Source organism: Myotis lucifugus, unplaced genomic scaffold (genome assembly GCF_000147115.1).
Source record: "Myotis lucifugus unplaced genomic scaffold, Myoluc2.0 scaffold_38, whole genome shotgun sequence".
Lineage (NCBI taxonomy): Eukaryota > Metazoa > Chordata > Mammalia > Chiroptera > Vespertilionidae > Myotis > Myotis lucifugus.
In genome coordinates, this window is record NW_005871086.1 from 4,345,412 (window position 1) to 4,360,157 (window position 14,746).

The 14,746-nt window shown below is 41.6% G+C and overlaps 2 protein-coding genes across 9 annotated transcripts in view; both read right to left on the reverse strand.

Annotated features, from left to right (window-relative positions):
• The window catches only part of AQR (aquarius intron-binding spliceosomal factor), an 87,577-nt gene extending 86,225 nt beyond the window's left edge, over positions 1-1,352 (reverse strand). For 3 of the 6 annotated variants that reach the window (XM_023752894.1, XM_023752895.1, XM_023752898.1), the window contains exon 1: positions 1,068-1,345. In XM_023752894.1, coding sequence (XP_023608662.1) covers positions 1,068-1,142 — 75 coding nt within the window. In that variant the 5' untranslated portion in view covers positions 1,143-1,345. Of the gene's footprint in view, positions 1-1,067 lie in introns of all 6 variants that reach the window. The other 3 variants (XR_002828932.1, XM_023752896.1, XM_006087492.3) reach the window with 3 other exon arrangements.
• Positions 1,353-1,410: 58 nt separating this feature from the next.
• ZNF770 (zinc finger protein 770) lies at positions 1,411-13,962 on the reverse strand. 3 transcript variants are annotated; one of them, XM_023752899.1, is made up of 3 exons: positions 13,833-13,962; positions 6,667-8,079; positions 1,411-1,546 (listed from the first exon to the last, which is right to left on the reverse strand). In XM_023752899.1, the coding sequence occupies exons 2-3, from the start codon at positions 8,021-8,023 to the stop codon at positions 1,455-1,457; spliced, it is 1,449 nt and encodes a 482-aa protein (XP_023608667.1). In that variant the 5' UTR covers positions 8,024-8,079; positions 13,833-13,962; the 3' UTR covers positions 1,411-1,454. The 3 variants fall into 3 exon arrangements, with proteins under 3 accessions (XP_023608667.1, XP_023608668.1, XP_006087555.1); XM_023752900.1 differs by lacking the exon at positions 1,411-1,546 and adding an exon at positions 3,590-4,417; XM_006087493.3 differs by lacking the exon at positions 1,411-1,546 and having other exon boundaries at positions 3,590-8,079.
• Positions 13,963-14,746: the final 784 nt, after the last annotated feature.

Genomic DNA, 14,746 nt, shown 5'->3' on the forward strand with positions numbered 1-14,746 from the left:
CTCCAAAGTAATGAAGATGAACTATACTGAATTAGCCATATAAAGGAAGGGAGGTGGGAGGGAGAGGATTCCAAGCAGAGGGAACAATGACCAAAGGCCAGGAGGTTAAAACTGCAAGGCACATTCCAATAAGTGCAGCTCAGTATGACCACAGCAGAGATAGACAGGGAGAGGAAAACGAATATAAGCACAGGCCGGGTTACACAATACTCTTAACATTTCGGTTCTTTTCCTAAAGACACAACTCTTTAAAGATCTGAAGACGGTAAGTGATATGGCCAGGTCTGCACTTGTGTAAAATCACCCCCACAGCAGTATGAAGAATGGGCGGAGGAGAGCAAGAGGAAAGACAAGGCAGGTTAGGATGCCCAGGTACAGGCAGCAATCAATGGCAACCTGGGTTCGGGTAGAGACATGTGGCGAAGCAGACAGATTTAAGAGCTTATTTCCAATGTAGCCCTGCGGGGTGAAGGGAAAGGGAGGACTCAAAACGACTCCAAGGCTTCTGCCCTGGCAAACCCGCTGAGACGGGGGCCAGGAAGCAGGCGGGGCGATAACCCCTGCACCGCACTATCTGCACTCCTATCCGACACACAGCGCAACGCATGAGGATTAGGGACGTTTCCGAGGGCTGCAGGCTTGTGCTTCCCTATTCAAAGCCAACCGCGGTTCACAATGCAACACAGCCAACAGGTTCCAAATCAACGCGCGCAGGCCGCAGGGCGCTGACACAGATGCGCCTGTTCGGCACGGCTTCTCGTCGCTCCATTCAAAAGCCAGGTTACTCTACGCCCGAGAAACAGCCCAGGCCTTTCCCAACCACCAGCTCAGCATCACCTCCCTAAGACCCTTCCTGCCAGTCTCAGGGAGACCAGGGTGTTCCCTCTCCCGCGGACCCATCGCTCCTACGACAGACTCTACGACTACGAAGCTCGCACGGTAACTTTCTGCTCATGCCCGTCTTCCCTAGAAGGAGACTCCGCAGGGCGGGAAGGCCTTTCCCCACGGCAACCCCAGCACCCAGCGCGTCCTCCTCCCTCACACACGCCGTGCTCGCCCCATCGCACCTGGGTCACGAACTCCGCGTTGATCTGGGACACCGTAGGGGCCACGATTTTCTTGGGCTGAGCTGGAGCCGCCATGGCAGCACTCGCCCTCCGCTCCAGTGGGGAAGAAAGGCCCGCTCCGAGCAACGGTGAGCCCGATGCACTTCCCCAGGGAGCGGCAGCGGCTGCACGCAGGGCAAGCACCTCCGGCCCGGAAATCCTCAGCCTTCACAGTCCCGCGGGGAACGGGTCCAGCAGCACCAACATTCCCCCGGAAGCGGTACGGAACTGAGCCGGAAGTCTCTGCAGGCGTTGGGTGTGACTAGAGAGGCAAGGCTTCGACCTCCTCCGCACGCGCCCCCTAGCGGCAAGCTCAGAGAAAACACCAGCCGGCCGGATTTTGAGGTCTCAGTGAGCAGCGCGCCAAGTAAAGACGGTGTTTGGTGAGGGTTTCTCTAGGTGTGATTGCGGGGCGTGGGACGACTTAATGTTTCTTTCAGCTATAAAAAAGCAGTAGTGGAAAAACAGACCGAGAATGAAGGTCTCGGTTTTAGCTGTTTTTAACAGACTCATGGATATCTAAGTTGACTACAATGAACTGCACATATTTAGAGTAAAATCTGATCCGTTTTCAGTCATACATCCGTGAAAGCATCACCGAAGTAATAAACATATGTATTGCCCCTAAGTTTTCTCGTGCCCTTTTGCAATCCATGCCGATTGCCACTCGAACCCACCCATTCTCAGGCAATCACTGATCTGCTTTCTGTCACTATAGTTGTATAGATTGGTGGTTATTTTCATAGATTTTACATAAATGAAATAATATAGCATGCACCTTTTGCCTTTTTTTTCACTCAGCATAATGATTTTGAGCTTCATCCATGTCTATGCGCGTATTAGTAGTTTACTCCTTTTTATTGCTGAGTAGTATTCTATTAAACGGGTTTATGGCAGTTTGTTAACCTACTCGTCTGTGGATGAACATTTGGATTGTTTCCAGTTCTTGACTGTTATAAAGCTGCTATGAACATTTGTGTATATACATCTTACTATAAACATACATTTTCATTTCTCTTAAGTAAATACCTAAGAATGAACAGGAAGGAAATTTTGAGAGTACATGCTGAATTGGCTTTGACCTCATCTTATTAGAAAGCAAACTCATTCCAAGAGTGAACGAAAGGCTCTAAGTGAAGTTATAGATTTAAGGAGAATGTTAAGAGTTTGCAACAATGGCTCCATACCTTGATCCTTTGTACACTCAGTATATATTTGAGGATATCAAGGTGTTTTAAACTGTTGTGTATAAAACATAAAAAGATGCATTCCCTTTCTTTCCAGAAGAATGTAGTTTAGTTCAGTGGTTTTCAAAGTGTAGTCTCAATACAGCAGCAACAGCTAACCTGTATAAATGCAAATTCTCAGGCCAAACCGACACTGAATCAGAAACTCTGAGGATGCGGTCAGCAATCTGTTTTTAATAAGCCCTCCAATTCCAGTGCATACTAAAGTTTGAAAACCACTGTTCAACAGTGACAACAGAATTATGAACAAAAGGCAGTGGGAGCACAGTGGATGAAATGCTGGATAAAATCAGAAAGGCTTCCTATCACATGATCTCACTTATTTGTGGAATCTAATGAACAAAATGAATTGACCAACAAAATAAGACCCAAAGCAGGGAGGCATGGAAAAGAGGAAGGAGTATTTAAGCTTAAACTTCAAGAATGTATAGAAATTTGCTAATGCAAATGCAAAGTATTATACGTTCCATATCCATTTAATATCATAGTACCACTTTTAAATTTTATTTTCTTCTCTTAGTACTAATAGAATTCTTGCAGTTAGACCTGAAATTCTAAGCCCTTTTGACAATAGGAGAAATCTCAAGATAGGAATTAAATGTTACCTTTCCCTAAAGCTTCTGAAAAGCAAATATTGTGCATCATAAAACAGTCCTTGCAAATGTTATTTCTAACAAAGGATTCTTGCAAGATAACCAGACTTCAAAGACTTGCTAAAATGTCTGTAATTCTAATTGGTTATCTTACATAAACATGTACATTGAAATCTGTTTTCTACAAGTCAGTTTTGAACACTTGAGTTTTTTCTCATAATCATGGAAGAAAAATGAATAAAACCTGGCTCAACTAAATTTCTTCTTTGAAGAGTATGTCTGTATCTAATTTAAATTAATACTAAGTAAATGAGATAGAGGCAGGAAAAATAACAAGGACACTATGCATTGGAGGAACTAATTCTATATTTCTTTAGTACAAATCTGGAGAGGAAGGCCAAAGAGGAGGCTAAATGGGTAGGCAGGTAAATCATGTGACATGAAATGGAGTTAGCACATCCTTTTGTACGTGATAAGAAGCTATCAATGAATTGTAACATGAACAAAAAAGTAAATGCTTAAATACCCATGTTAGGAAGTTCAGTATAGAAGGTGGATCGGAGTGGGCCTAGGAAAGTATGTGGTAATTAGTACCTTGATCCAGCATTATGTAATTTTTCCCTTTAAAAAAAAGTCCAAACTGTGTAATTTGAAACTTTATTTTTAAAATATTCTGAAATTTGAATTTTTCAAGACTCTTAACCACCACCTACTTTTCTTCAACACATACACATTTTGTCCTAAAATTGTAAAACCTATTGCAGTACAAAACAAGAAACAATAATTCCACTAACTAAGCCAATCAAATTACTTCTGTAAATAATCATGCTACAGCCTGGAATCATCCAAAGGAAAAATTCTTCTAATTCTCTTTAAAGATATTTATAAAGTTTATTTTTCAGAAAACCAAAGTAATTGATTCAATAACACTAACCACTCTGGCATGCAGCAACTCATCATTTAATATCGAATGTTTAATCTTTTCATGGATGTATATAGTTTATTTTCACTCCTATATAGTTTCCACAAGAAGCTTGCAGTGATAGTAAAGGTAAATAAGTATTTTGTTACAGGTACTTCAAATAGCACTACAGTACATCTTTGACAAAATTTTTTACAATATTTCAACTTTCAATATGAAACAGTTTAAAAAGGCATAGGCCAAAAAATATATACTATCACTTAGGCACACAAAGTCTAATAATCATACAACACTCTTAAGGACTCTCCCTGTTTGGGCTGGGAAAGAAGTATATGAGACATTTACTTCAAATAAAATTATATTAGCAGCTTAGAAAAATCCAAAAATACACGATTTCAGACATATTAAGGGGAAAAAACATTTTGAACCTTTCTTTATTCTTAGAAAGTATGAACTAGTTATTACTTGCTTTAATGTTACAGATGTGTTCTTGAAGTTTTGCCTAAAGCAACTTCTATAAACCATCATGCTTGCACCGGAAGAACGTACCTTAAGGAAACCAAAGAGAACTTATTCTTTAAAACATGACCCTCCTGCACATTTGTACATCATTTGGAATTTTATCTGTACTGTTTTGTGTCTTTAAATTAAGCCCAAGTTTCTCAAAATTCACTTGTAAAACATGTAAAAAGTCTAACCCCTCTCTTTCACACACAGACAATTCACAGAGTAAATTCAAAACTTACAATTGTTCATTTATTCGTTCTCAATAGAGGGCTTGTCACTGTATTTAAGTGTGCTAGAATAAATAACCACCTGTTCTTTTCACCTTAGAAAGATAATGGTTATGTTTTTTTTTTTATTGCTAGGAAATGTTATTCTTAAAGATTTTATTAAAAATGATAAGTATGAGGGGCAATATGTGATTATCAGTCTTTTATAGTTTAAGATGAAATATTTCCCAAATCATGACAGTACTGTTTAAAAGAATGATACCCTCAATTCTATAAGCATCTTATTCTTATACAAGAATAATTACCTTAATAATTAAAATAACAATTTACTAAGGATCAAAATAACATTATTTTGCATTAGGGTCTTATGAATAAAAACCATAACTAGACCAAATCATTGATTTTTGATCAAACAGAATAGATTTAAATCATAGGATCACTCAACGAGGTATTAAAAGAAAGTTTTACTGACATGTAAAAATTAACTACTGCTGTCATTCATGAATAAGCAAACAGACATATTACATTTATTCCTCTGAAAAGATAACATTGCATACATGTTAGCAAACGACTGTGGCACTTGGACAATATCCCTGATAAACAAACATGTTAATGTATGGAGGTGCATCCTAATCTCTCTGCTACTTTTAAATTATTTTGGGAAAGACAACAGCAGATTGGGCAAAAAGTGATTATAATCACCTGTGAAAAAGGAGGTGAAGCTACCACAGAATCCTAAGACTAAACAGCTTGGAAAAAACCAGTGAAAATAATGCTATTTTCTCATCCATTTTGGCTTTTATTGCCTTTTTATCTTTTAAACTTACAACAACAAAAATTTTGCAATGGAATTTGAGCCACAGGTGAACAAAATTGTGCTCTCATGTGAAATGTAAAATAAATGAAGTATCATGGAGCTATTTGCTGCAGCCCAAAACCAATTTTTGCCTCCATTTTTTACTATTTCTAAAAGGAGATGGCATGTCTCAAGGAATAATTCCTTTAAAAAGCAAATGGGGCTGAATTGTTTGTACTGCATCATAGATTTACAACACTTCAATAAAGCCAAAGATGTATTACAATAAGACAGATGCTTACTTTATGCCATCAAATCATGTTCTTCCCCCTAAAAATATGGCTGTTCCTAAAGCATTGTTTTAATTTTCTATGTACCTTACCTTACTGTGGACAGGCAACTGCCTGTAAAATCATTCTACCTTATGCAGGCCTTCTGATGAAAATATATTTTAAATTATACAGGCTTAGAGAACAAGATCACCAAAGAGACCATAAGTTAGTGGCTCTGTCAGTTATATAACCGAATTTAACACTAGTTTTTCTGTGGTTGTTCCTTAAAATGAGTAAGTTGATGTCTCTTCCAGTGAGGGGCCTGTCTGAATGTTTTGCCACAAACTGAGCATTCGAATGGCTTCTGTCCTGCATGAATTAGATAGTGTCTCTCCAGTTTAGATGGAGATCTAAAACTTTTAGAACAAACACTGCATTGGTAAAGAAGGCCATCATTCCTCTCAGGATGCCCTGAATAACTACAATGACTATGATGGCTCTGCTCTGATTCCAGAAGGGGATTAGAGAGATAGGGCTGCCTGCTCCTATAGTGGGCATCAAGAATGAAATCCTCTGATTCTGCCTTAACTTTTATTTCTGATATTTGATCTGACTCCAAGACCTCACATTTTTGAAAACTAGGAGTCTGGCATTGTTGGGAAGCATTATAGTTACCATTATCACCCGGAAGAGTGAAAAGTTTGCTCAAATTGTCAAATTCTACTTGGCAAAGAGATCGTCTGTAAGGAATCTTTTCAATATGAGTTAATTTATGTCTTTTTAAGTGAGCTGACTGTCTAAAAGATTTCCCACAAACATTACAACCAAAAGGCCTCTGTCCAGTATGAATTAAATAGTGTCTTTGTAGTTTGGATACAGAAGGAAATACTTTCTCACATTTGTCACAAGGACACATCTTATGTCCAGTATGCATGTTTTCGCTTGGAACTGAAAAACCACATTGAAGCACTTTACAGTTATCAAAAAATTCCTCACCTGATGAACCATTGATAGGTATGTCCTTATTATTCACTGAATTTTCCATAATTAACATGTTTTCTGTTGTAAGGATACCTTTCAAGTTTTTCCCCATATTTTGGCTCTGGTAGTGCTTTTGCCAAGAAGATGGCAACATCAATGTTTTCTTCCTTTTATTGCCAACTGTCTTATATGTTCCATGTTTGCCAAGAGAACCCATAAGTGTTCTCTGGGTTTGTTCGGGGCTCTGCTCACCAGAAATAAGATCACATTTTTTCAAGAAACCGTTTTTAAATGATTTTTTGTCAGATCTAAAATTATCTAATTTCTTACTCCCGACATGTTTAAGCTTGGCCAAGATCTTTTTAACAATAGTTTTATAGTTGAGGCTTCTTTTGAAACTGCTTGGAATTTTGCCACTTCTGGCAGGAAAACACTTGTGTCCATTGAGAATCTTCTCTGATTCAAAACATTCTTCACACACTGGACACTGAAAAGGAACAATATAAATAGAATGGACATCAAGTTGATTATTCTCCTCGGATTCACCTATATCACCATTTTCAAAACCATCCTGCTTTGGATTTAATTTATTAGGTAGGGGGCATGACTCTGGATTCTTTTTTAATGAAAGAGTCTGAAAAGTCTTATTCCTGGTATGGATTTGTTTATGCTTCAGAAGTTTGCTTTGAATCTTAAATCCTTTTTGACAGAAACAACATTGAAAAGGTCTTTCTTCTGAATGTGTGAGTTGGTGGATCTTTAAATGAGTCGACTGTCGGAAAGATTTACTGCACAGGACACATTTAAAAGGCCTCTGACCAGTATGAATAAGTGCATGCCTATCGAGTTTTGATTGTGACGGGAACATCTTGCCGCAGATTGTACATGCGTGAATATTCTTCCTTTTCTTTGCAGGGCTGTAGGTAGGATCAGACTTAGTAGAGGGGTGTAAGGCCCATCGCTCCTCTGAGGTAAAAGTAGGATACATTCCATACACTGGCTTTTCTTGCTTGGCCTCCAACAATCTTCTAACCTGTTTAACATCATTCTGGTAGGTTTCATTGTGAAGGTGTTGGTGCTTCACAAACGTCTTCAGATTTTTAAAGTGGCGTTGACAAATACTACATTTAAAAGGCAGATTATGAGTTAGTTGATGTCTCTCCAGGTGAACTAGTTGCCTAAATGTTTTATGACACACATCACATTCAAATGGCTTCTGACCAGTGTGAATGAGATAATGCCTAGCTAATTTTGATGGTGTTTCAAAGTGCTTGAAGCAAATATTGCAAATATATGGCCTGTTTCTAGGTAGCTTGTTGGCTACTACACACTGTTCAATTTTTAGCATTTTTAAATTGTTTTCAGCCATCATATTCTTCAGTGATACATTCGGATGAGCTCCATAGTATTATTACTCTCCACAGATGTCTAAAAATAAAAAATAAAAATGTATTAATTTAAAAATTATTTATTCATATGAAAAAAATAATTACAAATTGTCCTTTGGCTAAAGATATTAAGGATAAGGGGGAGACTTTTCTTGTGTTTAAAATAACTATTTTGGATGAATACTTTAGAATCATAAAACTAATTTCACACATATAGAAAAGTGATGAGTCTTTAAAAGAAATATTTAAATAACAATATAATTTCAAGCTATATTTTTAATTAAGATGATACACTGCCCTGCTGGCGTGGCTCAGTGGTTGAACATTGACCTATGAACCAGGAGGTCATGGTTTGATTCCTGATTAGGGCATATGCCTGGTTGCAGGCTCGATCCCCAGTGTGGGGCATGCAGGAAGCAGCCGATCAATGATTCTCTCTCATCATGGATATTTCTATCTCTCTCTCCTTCTCCCTTCCTCTCTCAAATCAATAAAAATATATTTTTAAAATGATACATTAAGATGAGACTAAACTGATTTGTCAATATTTAGTTGCTTTATCACTTTAAAAAATTTAAGTGTAAGAATGAAAATATAATACTAAAAATAAGATGTATTTGCATTCAATTATAGCATACTATGGACATGATTTGAGAATGGAATATTTCATTTGTCAAAGTTAGATTTCATCATTAACACTATTTACTCTCAATTACTTCTTCTTTGGACCAAAAAAAGACATGTCAACTGGGAGAAAATGTCCCAGAAAACCTGGGTTCTAGTCTTGGATTTGCCACCATATGATCTTGGTGCCAGGAAGAAGGAAATACAGCTTCCTTATCTCTAAATCAGAAAAATGCCTCCTGATGCATCTGAACATGTTGAAAAACTGAAGCGATATAAATGTTAAGGTATCATTTAGCTCAAAACTGATCAAATTTTAAAACTTTATCCTTATCTACTTAATGTCATTTCTAGGGTTTCTAACTAAGATATAAAAACACTAATTAAATTTACAGTTCTTTTTATTTATCCTTTCCACTTCATTATAGAATCCCCAAAAGACAAGTACAGAGGCAAGGAAGTCCACAAACTGGTTACATATATACCTATCTATGGTTAAAAGTAATTGAAAGTTGATTGTGATTCACTTTTTAGGCAATATAATAAAAGGATCATTTTGTTTTCAGAGTTAATATAAAGATACAACTTTTCTTCTAATATACCTCTGTAGGACACATAGAAAAGGCACTTTCACAACCATCTTACACTCTATCTTCCCTTCTTTAATGAGAAAAGCCAATTTTCTTCTCATCCTTCTTCTACTACTGCATTCTCTTTAAATAAGGGAGCCAGAGATTTACAAAACAAAACAAAAAATTGTTCTAGCTCTCTCATTCTAATGTTGTATCTTCTAGTTGAGATCAGAGAGATAACAGGTTTACCAGAAACTCAGGGTTCTTTTGTCACTTGATTTATCCAAATCAACATATATGCTATTTGCTATTTACTGTCCACTCCTAGAAGACACCTTAAAGACACCTTAACCACAAAACCACAAACACACCCAGTGTGGTTCTCTTCAGCAATCCGAATCAGAAGGGAAAAAAATCATAATTCATTTGTTGAGCAAATATCTTCTAACAGTTGCTTTATCACAGTGTTTTTCAAACTGCATGTCAGTATACAATAATGGATTGTAAAATCAGTTCAGTGGATCATGATCAGCATTTTTGTTTCATAAAACAGAGTAGAAAATATCAGATTGTATAACATGGTGATTTTCAACTGGTGTGCCACAGCAGCCTGGTGTGCTGCAAAAATTTAAAAAACATGCAATATCTGACTAGTCAGAACTGACCTCTTTTCCCTTAGATCGTCAAATTAAAAAATGACAGCAGCCAACACAACAATAATCATCCAGTGTGAATGAATCAAAATTATACCTATTTGTTTTGTAAGATTGACAAAAAATATATTTTTTGGTGTGCTGCAGAATTTCAGTAATTAGTTTATGTGTACCATGAGATGAAAAAGGTTGAAAATCGCTGGCATAACATATAGCAAGGATAAATACTGTTTTGTGAAACTTCTGTAGGAAGAGGTAAAAAAGTTTGTGAAAGCTGTTCCTGGCATACTTCTTCACACAACACTAGACAGAGGAACCCACAACAAATCAATTACTTTATTCAAAGTGACTAAGTTATCTATTAAGTAAGATGAAGGCCTATACCAGTGATGGCGAACCTATGACATGTGTGTCAGAGGTGACACGCGAAACTCATTTTTTTGGTTGATTTTTCTTTGTTAAATGGCATTTAAATATATAAAATAAATATCAAAAATATAAGTCTTTGTTTTACTATGGTTGCAAATATCAAAAAATTTCTATATGTGACAGGGCACCAGAGTTAAGTTAGGGTGTCTCAAAATGCTGACACGCCAAGCTCAAAAGGTTCGCCATCACTGGCCTATAGGATGAGACAGGATTACTAGTATAAGGAAGACAACAGTGTCTGGTTTGCCAATATAATCCCAAAATAGTTGTCAAAAATCTAATTAGAGGCCAAATAAAATATCCCACAGAGATTTATGCAAAATAAAATAAACTGATTGCAAGCCACTTATCCTAATATATAAAAAAGGGTGAGTCCATCACATCCACAACGACCAGAGGCTCGACCTAACCCCCAGGCTGCGCGTGCAGCAGGCTCTGGTGGATGGGAACTTGTGGCAGTGGAGACGGGGACGGGGGAGGCAGGGCCGGCACTCACACTCACTCACAACTGCACACATGCACAGACACGCACAGACACACACAGCGCCCACCAGCTTACAGCCCTTTCTCCCTTTCTTTCCCTCCCTCCCAGCTCACTCTCGGAGCCTCTCTCAGAATGAGGAAACAAAACAGACTGGGCCTGAAGAGGCCTGAATGGAAGGGAGGGTGGGCAGAGGGTGGAGCGGCCCCCACTGGCCCCTTCCCCTCCCAGCCAGCAAAGAGGAAGAGGGAGGCAAGGAGGCCTGGAGGACTGCTGGGAAAAACAAAGAGAGACAGAGACTGGGCGAGATCAGGCCGACAGGGGAGGGCAGTTGGGGGCAACCAGGCTGGCAGGGGAGGGCAGTTGGGGGCAAGATCAGGTCGGCAGGGGAGGGCAGTTAGGGGTGATCAGGCAGGCAGAGGCATTTGGGGGCAAGATCAGGCTGGCAGGGGAGGGCAGTTAGGGATGATCAGGCAGGCAGGCAGAGAGGTTAAGGGCAATCAGGCAGGCAGGCAGGTGAGCGGTTAGGAGCCATCGGTCCCAGGTTGCGAGAGGGATGTCCAACTGCTGTCAGGCAGTCGGACATCCCCCAAGGGGTCCCTGATTGGAAAGGGTGCAGGCTGGGCTGAGGGAACCCCCCCCACCCCCGCCCGCACGAATTTTGTGTACCGGGCCACTAGTATTAATTTATAAAATACCCGAATATCCATGTACGTAACAATCAACTGCTGGTGCTATTAACATGCATTTTCATGATGGAGTTAGAGAAATTTCAGGTGAACAACCTCCAAATCCCTAATTGCTAACACAACAGCAGTTATGAGGATTAAAAGTCAGTCACGAATCTAGTGAACTACCAAGAACTTGGCAATATATTTAATTCCTGTCGATCAATCAGGTGTTAACATAGTCAACCAAGACAAATGAGCCAAACTGATCAAGCCTTTGGTCCCTTACTGTGACAGTGCAGGAGAGAAGCTAAAAGAAGTACTACTGGCTCCCCAGTGGTCTACTAAATGGTACGACACTAGGTGAGAGCCAGGTAGATGCAGTGCACACAATCATCTTACTATAGAGGCCCAAACAAAAGGCTTCTGTCTCTTTATGGACCTGTGGGCCAGACTAGGGAGGAAGGAAGGACTAGGAGTGGAAGGTCCTGAGTCAAAATGCAGAGAAGTGCATCAGTCAAGGCCATTCCCTCCCAATAAGGTCATGGTGGAGACACCTGGGAAGTGCCTCAGCCAAGGTCCTCAGAGTGGAGTTATCTGAGCCAGGAATGCAGTATCGTATGAGCACGGCTAGCTAGCAGGAGAAGAGCGAGTCCCTACATGCAACTCCCTCCAAAAAACTTCAATGCATTGACCATGCACATGTGTCTGTTTCATAAAACAGAGTAGAAAATATATTTTTCCACCTCCCACCGCCTGGCCAGCCAGGCAAAGCCTTGCAATTGTATATCCTTGGATCTGAAAGATCACACAAAGGATTTTGGCCTGGAGCCTCAATTCCTGTTGTATATTTCTCCTTCTCTTTGTATCTATGAAATGTCCTTAAAAGAAAAAAAAATCCTACACTAGACCCACACACAAACTGCCATCTCTGATTATAAAAAGAATTGAGTACCTACAGCTCCTGTGCCAAATAGAGACTATGGTTTATCATCTACCACTAGTGACTAGGCTAAGACTGGATACTATTGTCACTGATCTCCAAATCACATGGGAAACCACTTAGGAGCCCTATATTGTTAGCACTATTGGTGGCGAGCAGTGATCTCATCTCCTATTTATAAGTGACAGCTCAGGAATCCCCAACACTCCAAATGCTGTCCACCCCGTACTTATACGGGGTGCATATTAATTTGATAGAGATCCAAATCCTACTTCAACTGATTCTCTATGCTCTCAATTAATTCTTTTGGTAAAAAACAAACAAAAAAAACAACCCCCAAACTATGTAGTTTTTCCTATGTTAAACTGAAAATAAACAATAAACTAGCAAACCTCAATGGTTCGATCTGAAAACTATCCTGACCACAGCATGATACACTCCGTTATAAGGCTGTAAAAACTGAACTCCAAAACTCCAAAACGCCGAAAGTTGCTTCAAGGCCAAAAACCTGTTGGTTTTCTAAGCCTTCACTCACGCCCTTAAAACGAAGTGAGCACTTCACAAAAGTCAATGAATAAAGAAACGAAACACCTGAGAAACTCAGACAACTTTCACTTGGGACATAATCGCTGGCGACATTGACCACAGCCTTTCCCTCTTCCTACTTCCCTCTCCCCCTGAGCCCCGCCCCTCCCCCCCCCCCCCCTCCACGCACACACACCCCCGGCCACTCTCTTTGGCCTTGAATCCTCACCTCTCCAACCCAGGGCGGGGGAACTGCACTGGACGGGGGACCCTGACATCCGGCCCTCGCCCTAATCCAGTGGTTCTCAACCTTCCTAATGCCGCGACCCTTTAATACAGTTCCTCATGTTGTGGTGACCCCCAATTTCATTGTTACAAATTGAACATAATCAAAGCATTAGTGATTAATCACAAAAACAATATGTAATTATATGTGTTTTCCGATGGTCTTAGGCGACCCCTGTGAAAGGGTCATTCGACCCCCCCCAAAAGGGGTCGCGACCCACAGGTTGAGAACCGCTGCGGGCAACCTAATCGCCCACAACCAACAAGTACCTAGGGGTTCCGCCCAGCACGGAGATTGCAAAATCCCACACCAGGAAAGGAAGGGCAAGCAAGGGTGAGCACTGCTCCGGCCGCAGCCAGGGAAAATATGCCTTATGTGGCATGACCCGTATGTCCCAGCGCCGGAGAAGCATTCTCCCTGGGCCGTGCTCTCGGCGATTCCCACTCCCGGGGAGACAGGGTCGGGGCGCGGGGAAGAGGAAAGGAAAAGGAGCTAAGGTCGCGGCGCCCCCGTTCTGGGTCCCTGAGAACTTTGGGGGAATGGAGGCAGGCCCGATCCTCCCTGGGGCTCGCTCCACCTCACTCCCGGGCTCCTGACGCCCTCCTCACGCACCTGCAGCTGCCACGGAGCCGGCGGCCACACATCCCCGGAGCCGCGAAGGCCGCTGGCACACGTTGGTGGCACTGAGCGCAGGTCCTCAATGCCGGCGCGGCGGCGGGCAGAGCGCGCAGGCGCGCACCGGGGAGCGCCCAGGGACGTGGTCCGGCTGGAAACAGGCTCCCCGGAACCCTAGGGCCGCCATCGCCTTGGCCGGCCCGCCAGTCTCATTGGGGAGAGGGTGCTCAGAGAGGGGCGTCCCCAAACCCAGCGCCTCTCACCCCGCGCCTCAGTTTCGGTGGGGAAGAGAACAGAGGAGTGAAGAAGGGTGCATTTCCTTTTTTAAAAATATTTTTTTTATTGATTTCAGAGAGGAAGGGAGAGGGAAAGAGAGAAACATCAATGATGAGAATCATTGATCAGCTGCCTCCTGCACGCCCCCTACTGGAGATCGAGCCCCAACGAGCATGTGCCCTGACCGGAATGGAACCCAGAACTTTTCAGTCCGCAGGCCGAGGCTCTATCCACTGAGCCAAACCCGCTGGGGCAAGAAGGGTGCCTTTTCCATCTCACCCCTGAGTGTCAACTAGGGAAACCTTGTGGTCCTGACCATTGGGCTCAAGGCCCTGCTGGAAACTGGCGAGCCCCCTTGAGGGCACTCTGGGCTGGTCCTCTCAACACAACGCCACTAAGGGGCTCCCTGTGCTCGCTCTGTCTCAGACTCTGACATCGTCAGATATGGGTAGGGGTCCGAGACAGGCTTTGTGGTCAGACACAACTGGGCTCCATTCCTGGTTCTACCTCTGACCTGCCAGCTGCAGACCTTGTTGGCTTCTGGGCGTCTCATTCATTCCTTATACAGTGGGGCCTTGACTTACGAGTGTCCCGACTAACGAGTTTTTTGAGATACGAGCCGTCACTCCGCCGAT

What these genes read in the sequence shown, in the direction of transcription:
- ZNF770 (XM_006087493.3), bottom strand. Translation starts at nt 8,023, where the DNA reads ATGATGGCTGAAAACAATTTAAAAATGCTAAAAATTGAACAGTGTGTA.